Here is an 8308-nt window from a genome sequence, read left to right on the forward strand (position 1 = left end):
CCTGCTCTCTCAGTTTCAGCTGTGATTAAAGCAATGCAAATTGAAAATGAAGTCTTGCAGAGAGATCTGCAAGGGCAGATGTTTTCCACAAGCACTCAGAAGGTATGGCAAAATATAGAGGAAGGCTGTTTGATCAAGTAGCAAACCCCCCATAAATTACAATCTCTTATACATTAAGATTGTATATGAATGAATGGTGATGCCTCTTCAGTGTAATTGAATTTGTAGTATTCTTCCATAGGGTGGTTTTCTTTAATATGCTTCCTTGGGATAGTATCTCACAACTCTCTCTTGATTTCAGGGATCACTGAACAACAGATAGACCAGTCATGTGACATGTTTATACAGTGAAATGCACAGCTGCATGCATGCCTGGTTGGGCCATTTTCGTTCTGGAAGCTTCTTAAACAAGATAATGTGTGATTTCCATACCAATAAATGCTGTCTTCCTACTGGACTCATTAATATGGGCACTGTTCCCTGTTAATACATGCTCTGCTTTTGGAGCAGAGCTGTCATGTACACTGTTGGCTCCTAGTGAGGAGGGGCTAGTATGGTTTTTCTGCACCAGTGCATGTACATCTCTTATCTCCAACAACCACATTTAAAAATAATTAAAAACTCATAAACAAGGAAATCAACAAAAATCCATTCCCTTCTTATTCAGGTCAGACCATTATTCCTCATTACTTTAAAAGAATAAGGAGATTTGTGTTGACAATCCTAGCTAAACTTTGAGCGTAACCAGTAATTCAGTTCTAATGGAAAAAGAAAGTACATAAAGAAATTTGAGCATAAACCAAGATTTACAAAACTGTCTGTTAAGGACAGTGTTCATGGATTCAAAGTCTGCTTCTAGTTTGGTGTTCAGGAGGCTGATTTTAATAGGAAGGAAAGGAGATATGCCTAGACACTCATGGAATTCTTCATTTGAATTCTGAGAGTTTCCAAGACAGCTGACTACTTTAGCCTAAGCTGATGGTCCCTGAAATTGTGAGTTGGTGCCATGATGAATATATATCCACTGTCATCACTGAGCCAACATTAGATTTCTGGGGAGTTTTGGTTAGGAGCAAAGGTGAAAATGTGCTTTTACTATATGTAAGTACTTTACATCTTATTTCACCATCTAGGTCAACTTTGCAATCTTATTCCTCTTGGTTTTGAGATATTTATAGCTTTGTGATCAAGAGAACAGATTCTAGTGAATATTTTCACGTACCGTATCTTCCTGCTAATTTTAATACTGTTGTGCCTAAATGAGAAATAATGCAATAACACTTAAAACAGATGTAATTTTACCCTGACACTTGAGGTGGAGTTTGAAAAACAAACTGTGAGTTCTCAGTCTTAAAGCTCACCTACATGATCTTCCAGAAGTAATATGATTTTGCTTACACAATTAAGGGATTCTGGAACTTGTCCTTTGATATTTAAATGTATAACAATGCAAAATTTTTAATAGTAAAAAAGTAATTAACTTCTAAGTATTTTAAAGTTCCCTTACTCTTCAAAAATTATAGAAATGGAAATGACCTGAGAGCAGAAGGACTACCATTCCTCATCTGACTAGTTATTCACCGTGCTGTGTATTCTGTCTTTGACAGAAGCTACCAACACATTTTTAGGAAAAATAACGAAGGGAGGAGGGTACAGACTGGGGTACAGGCAGAGAAAGAGCCCAGAGTATTGTAAGATTTGCAGGAGTTTTCCTCTGTGTCCTCTTAGATAGTCACTGATAGTTCTATATGTAAAAATTAAGTCAAGATTTTATTCTTATTATTCTAATAAAACTGAGCTTTTGGGGGTTTAAAAGTCTTTACGATCCTATTTTGGAGAAGGAGAGAGGTCAGGCAGACCTGTGCCAAAGCTTTGGCCAATGCTGAGTCCTACCATATTTACACAATGAGATTTCAGACATAGAATCATAGTTAGGGTTGGAAAGGACCTTAAGATCATCTAGTTCCAACCCCCCTGCCATGGGCAGGGACACCTCACACTAAACCACAACACCCAAGGCTCTGTCCAACCTGGCCTTGAACACTGCCAGGGATGGAACATTCACAGCTTCCTTGGGCAACCTGTTCCAGTGCCTCACCACCCTCACTGTGAAGAACTTCTTCCTTATATCTAACCTGAAATTACATTGTTTAAGTTCGAAACTGTCACCCCTTGTCCTATCACTACAGTCGCTGATGATGAGTCCTTCTCCAGCATCCTTGTTGGCCCCCTTCAGATATTGGAAGGTTGCTAGGAGGTCTCCACACAGTCTTCTCTTCTCCAGGCTGAACAGCCCCAACTTTCTCAGCCTGTCTTCATACAGGAGGTGCTCCAGCCCCCTTATCATCCTCATAGCCCTCCTCTGGACTTGCTCCAACAGCTCCATGTCCTTATGTTGAGGACACCAGAACTGTACACAATACTCCAAGTAAGGTCTCACAAGATAAGTAGAGATAGAGAGAGAGATATATATATATAGAATAGTCATCAGAGAATGCTTTTATGTTACTTTTCTTCCACACAGAAGATCAAGCTCCGAACTCAAGTCTTTCATTGCAAATCAAGACCAATTCTGTTAAATGTGCTTTAATGAAGTATAGTTACAGGTTAGCTAAGGTTAGATGAAACCAGAGCTGGGACCAAACTTATTTATTCCAGAGATGCATATTGATACTCCTTGGTATGTGGAGAACAATGTGGATAAAACATGTTCATCTTTTTCTTACTTAGAAGAAGTTTTCTGTTTCATCTGTTGTTTCTACAATGGGTAGACCTCCAGAAAAAAGCCAGACAAAGACTGACATCACAGAAGCTGTTGAGAGAATTTGTTCTTCTGGAACCAGGTATATATATGTCTTTCTTTTAAGGCTAGCTTCCTATTTTGAAGAGGTATTTTTCAGTGTACCACCAGGTGTGGTGTAGTACTACTACACCTAATAATCTTTAGATACCTGAGACATCATATAGTAACCAACTGGAGAGAAAGTTCCAACTGGAGAGAAAGTTCCAGCCTTGGGCCAGTCTCTATGGATCAGCGAACTACCAGCATCTCCCTCTGTATGTTTTTATGTTACCTGTGTATTACTTTCTCAGACTGCCTCATAACTAGCTGAGAACTGGAGCCCAGTCTTTTAACCAAACTATCTAGGGTGGGATACCGCAATAGTTGTCATTCAATGTAGGGGTATGTGGGATTCTTCCGTGGGGTATGTGGGTTTGTTGTGTCATCTCTTCACCTTTGAACCAACTAAACTGTTTCTTAAAAACACAAGAATTATGAGAAAGTAACACAGAATATGTATGTTTCAGGCAACAGAAGAAACTTCCAAAAGTCCTTCCAGAGCCTAAGCACAATTCTGCCTGTGACAATGACATATTCCTGTCTGATAACAAATCTGAAGTAGATTCCATGTTGAGAGAGAAGGTTTGTATATATACACACTCTAACTGATGCTTCCCACTATTACTGAACTATTGGAATGATTCAATCAACAGATTGAATGATCTGTATTCCACCAATTCTGCCCCATGTCGACTAATAAACCTATGGCAGGGTAAGAGAAGAGAATGTGTCACCGTTCGTTTGTTCATCAAAATGACAAAAGAATCACACAAAGAACAGGGAGCTGTTTTCTCCTTGGGCTTCGTAAAAGGGTGATAGTTCTTTCTCTTACCCTGCCATAGATTTATTAGTTGATGTGGGGCAGAACTGGTGGAACCCAAATTGAATGTCATCCAGATGGCCTTGAGTTTGCAAGCTTTTTGTTTCTGATTCATCAGTATTGTAGTCTTAACAGTCTTTATTTTGTTGCACGTTTTATTGTTTTGTCACTTACGTTTATACCATATTTCATTTTGTTCCAGATGACAACCAGTATGGAAGTACATGATGCCATTTATGTGACTATGGAACTTCTTTCTAACTGGGGAAATCCCCTAAACGTGGGACTGAGCAAGGTGGAATTCTTTGATTTATACAATGAAAAGATATTTGTGTCTCCTCACGATGTGGACATTCGAAATGCTGACAACCCAGGGGATTTGTGCTGCTTGGTCAATAAGAACTTAAATGTAAGACAGCTTGGTCCTGGATGTGAAAATTTCTCTATATACTATTTCTTTAATATCACAAAGTTTTTTGTTTAGAAACATGATTTCATTTTGAACTTGACCTGAAACTATCTGATAATTTAAAACCCCCACAAATATTGCTTATTATCCTGCTTTCCTGACCAAGTTATTGGTATTCAGTTATAATTTTGGTTTGGAACAGAATTTGATTAATTTGCTTGACTTGCTTAACTGAGCAACTGGAAGGAGGCAGCTCTGCCTCTGTCTCCTTGTATATTAACTCTGGTATTATCTTGGATAAAAGAACGCATTCAGTTTCTAAAGCATTGTAATGTGGTCATAATATCTGTAGAACAAGATCACAAAAATTTAAGGATAGGGAATTTCACATTTTTACAGTATGTCTGCTGATAAACTTAAGTAATTCTTGTGATCTGAAAGTACAGGAGCTTCACTGCTAACTTCTTCCACATGCCTAATATGAGTTTAAGTAAACACAAGAAGGAAACATGGTTATTTTTTCCTGTCCCCTTGTTATCCTGTTACCTAGGGAAGAATCATGGAAAAATAAGAATGAGGAGATAGGTACATAGTTTTGAATTGTAGGAGATTAAGAAAAATACATAGCATGGCAAAAGTACGTGGCTCTGTGAGATAATACTATGAGGAGACATGAGTGGCTTACATGCTAAAGACAACGGGCAAAAGACAGTAACTGGTATGAAATTCTGATACTACTGAAGAGATCAGCAAATGTCCATAGCCCTTCACACAGCCATTATTTCATTTGTGCTGCACATTCGCTGTGTGTCTTTTGTTTCCATGGACCTTGACAGCTAGGATTCTAGTAAAAATTAGTATGATTTTAGTGGATGAGGATACTAAATGACTTAGGCTATTAAAAAATATGAATTCTAACACATTTCATGCTTGCAGGGTGAATGAGAATAAAAAGGGCTAATATGCACTCTTTTGAAATTTAGTTGAAACTCAGTATTATTTCCAGACAAATATTTTTACTTCAAACATCTTTCTTAGTGTCTCCTGAAAAATCATACTCACAAATACCCATTCTTCTTTATAGGCCATGCTCTGTAGCAGGTGACACTCAGAATTAATAGTAGTAACTCTCAGACTTTCTAGATAATTATAAATTATGTAATAATAGATTGATTAAGTCATTATAAACCTGTTATTCTCAGCATATCTCATATATTGATATATACCATTATCATTAAGTAATGAGGTTCTGTATTTCAATGATTCATATATTCCTTTGATTTGTGACACTGTACTCTCTTTTGAAGCTTGAAAGATACTGCATCAGAGCAAATGCAATCTGGAGAGGGAATATGGTCTTAGAATCTGGATATGTGGTAATTGAACTGCAGGTGCCTTCAGCAGTCAAAACAGCTTTTCCAGTTTGTGTACATTTCAGATCATACAGGAAAACTTTTGGGTGCATTCGGAAAACCAACAAATTAATGAATCTCCAAGCAACTAATATTTTCAACAGAATGAAAACTTAACATAAAAACTTACTTTATGGAAAACTCATTTTACCACTGCTAAAACACTTCCATCTTTGATCATTTAGGTGTACATTTATCTCTGGGAATAGACATACTGTTATTGAAGGTCAGGGTTTTTATTTATTTATTAGTTTAGTTATTACCTTTGCAGACTTTTAAGAAGAACACTTACATTGCCTCCTCCCTTGTACTTTGTGATATGCTGTAACAAAAAAAAAAAAAAAAGCCTGGCAGACCATCAGGTGCCCTAAATGAAGGAAATGATGCTTAATAAGACATAGATTAGGCATCTCATTGTAATTGTTTTGTGTAAGCCTTTTTCATTCTTACATGCATGTACAGCTCTTACATGCATGTAAACCATAGCACAATGAGGACAGATAACTAATTCTAGAAATATCTAACAAAATATTTCTTCACAATGGTGAACCCTCAGACCCACATCATTTCTCTTCGCAATGCTTGAACCTTCCTTTACTTTCCATCAGGTACACCTTCAGTGCCCACACAAGCAGTGTCTTGGGCCATTCTCCCACAAAATCTAAGACCAATGGTTCATACTCTCACTTTTCTTTTTCCTTGATCCTGTTCAAAATGTAATTCCTACTCCTGACATACTGGGTTCACCTTGAGGGTTCCAAGAACTTTTGGGCTAGATTTTTCAGTGCTAGCTGCAGAGACAGTAACTTCAGGCTCAAGTACATCATGTGAAGGCAAAGACATCACCATCATTCTTAGTCATAAAAAGTGAGAGTCCTCCACAATCTCTTGAGTTTTAGCATGGATTCATCATTCTTCAGTTTTTGGTATCAGATCTTTGACAGGCTAACAGAGACTGTAACACCTGTGAATTTATGTATCCTCATTCCTAGGGAGTTACTCCCACTGTCCGATAAACAGAATGATCTCTACAGCTGCTTCTCAAGATACTTGGCCTGGCTCTGATATGCATTCTATTGTTTGGAAGATCTAGTGCAACTTTACAGAGAAACTAGTGAGAAGCATGAGCAGGTCTCTCCAGGGTCTATTTTGGTGCTGAATCTGGCACTATCACAGTACACACCAGAACATATTGACTTCTAGGGCATCAGGTCCTGACTTGAGAAGTCTGGAGATGGATTCCTCATCAGATGTTACCTGCTGGTGGGAAATGGTTTTTTAATCATTCTTGTTCATACTGACTTCAGTGACATTGTCTAGCTTTGAAGTTGTTCCTGGAATTGGGTTCACACTGGTTTGGGGCTATCCTTCATTTCTTTGATGTTAAAAGGCTCCTTTCTGTTTTTATATAGAAAGGATTCAACCTGTCTGGCAATCTTACAGCTGTTTATGCCCAAAACTGCCTTTCAAAACAGCAGTCTCCCAAACTTTTTGAGAGGCCTCTGGGACGGAGACATTGTGAACCATCAGAGTTTGGAACACGAAGATCATCACCCTGAGAAGTAGATCTATTCATGATATTTTTGAACAGACTGGCAGAGCTCTGGCCTTACCATCATTAGGCACATATCTGAAGTACTCAGTAGAAAAGTTTTGTAGTTACTGCCTTCAGGAAAAACTGAAAGTCTCACTTCAAAGTGAAAAGATACGGAAAAATAATGACTGTGTACCTACTTTGTGACCATATGTACTGTATAGCCTTGAAAATAGAAAGGAAGCTAATTTATCTGCTCATCTCACATCACTGAATGTCATCTGCATATGTATTTACTTTTTACCCTCATTCATCTCTGTTTTGGGGTAACATTTGACATCAAGTATATTAATACTCAGCATTTCGATTCTGAAACTCTTCTTGTTTCTTTCTGAGCTGCAATACATCCTTTTCTCCAATTTCTGAACTTGTAGAGGTAGCAGTTCTGAACAATGTCCACAATTAGGCATTCTTTGGTACTTTAAAATGTCTTGTTTGTCAGTTATTTGTAAAATTCGTATTGTGAGTTTCTGTGATATCTTAGAAAATTTCAAGTGTAGAGTCCTATATAACGCTCTAAGGCATAGATCTGTAAATGAAATTAGTTGTCTGCAAAGCCTGATTAAAATAGAGGCATTGAAATAAAATTCTATAAGATTGCCCTCTTTAGAGGACAAAACAGAAGTGTAAGTACTTTAAGAAATTGTAAAATGATTATACAGTGTCCATTGTGCTCAGTGATCCCTCTGGTGCCTGCAAAGCTGATTAATTTGATTAAAATAAACTGGGCTTGCTCTGACCCTGCAGTTACAAAGCATGGCAGACGGCCTGTCATCTGCGAGCATGCAGATGTCTTACTGGGACAGCAAGCAGCTGACCTTTATCTAATTGTCAGGTTGTTGTGAGCTGTCTTACAGTCAGGAGAGCCGGATTTACTGTTTGGAAATGAGGTTAAGATTTTGCTCTTAATATAGTAGATTTTATTAAATGGTTACTTTTCTAATCTGTATATATTTTTCCGTGGGGTGGTGAATTAATTAAAACATCCTGCTTTAGGAGGAAAAGTATTAGTGACAGTCTGTTTGTATGTGCTTTTAGATCACAAAGGGAAGCTTCCCTTGGATGTGCCCTTTCCATCCACCCGTCCAACTTTACTTTGTGATCCGCAATCTCACCCGGTCACATGACTTCGGTATATCCAAGATCAAGATTTGGAATTACAACACAACAACTCCCAGTGTAAGTAGTCTCTTCTCAATTCCTCTGTATGTACGTTCTGCTTTGTGTAGGG

General features: G+C 37.9%; 1 protein-coding gene across 1 annotated transcript in view; it reads left to right on the forward strand.

Moving 5' to 3' along the window:
* Positions 1–8308, forward strand: part of KIAA0556 (KIAA0556 ortholog) — a 57644-nt gene that overhangs the window by 12890 nt on the left and 36446 nt on the right. The window contains 5 exon segments of the mRNA XM_010022305.1: positions 1–102; positions 2734–2843; positions 3310–3424; positions 3865–4071; positions 8116–8256. The exon segment at positions 1–102 is cut by the window's left edge and continues 6 nt beyond it. Of these exon segments, the coding sequence (XP_010020607.1) occupies positions 1–102; positions 2734–2843; positions 3310–3424; positions 3865–4071; positions 8116–8256 (675 nt within the window).

The sequence above is a fragment of the Nestor notabilis genome, unplaced genomic scaffold (genome assembly GCF_000696875.1).
Source record: "Nestor notabilis isolate BGI_N333 unplaced genomic scaffold, ASM69687v1 scaffold12959, whole genome shotgun sequence".
NCBI lineage: Eukaryota > Metazoa > Chordata > Aves > Psittaciformes > Psittacidae > Nestor > Nestor notabilis.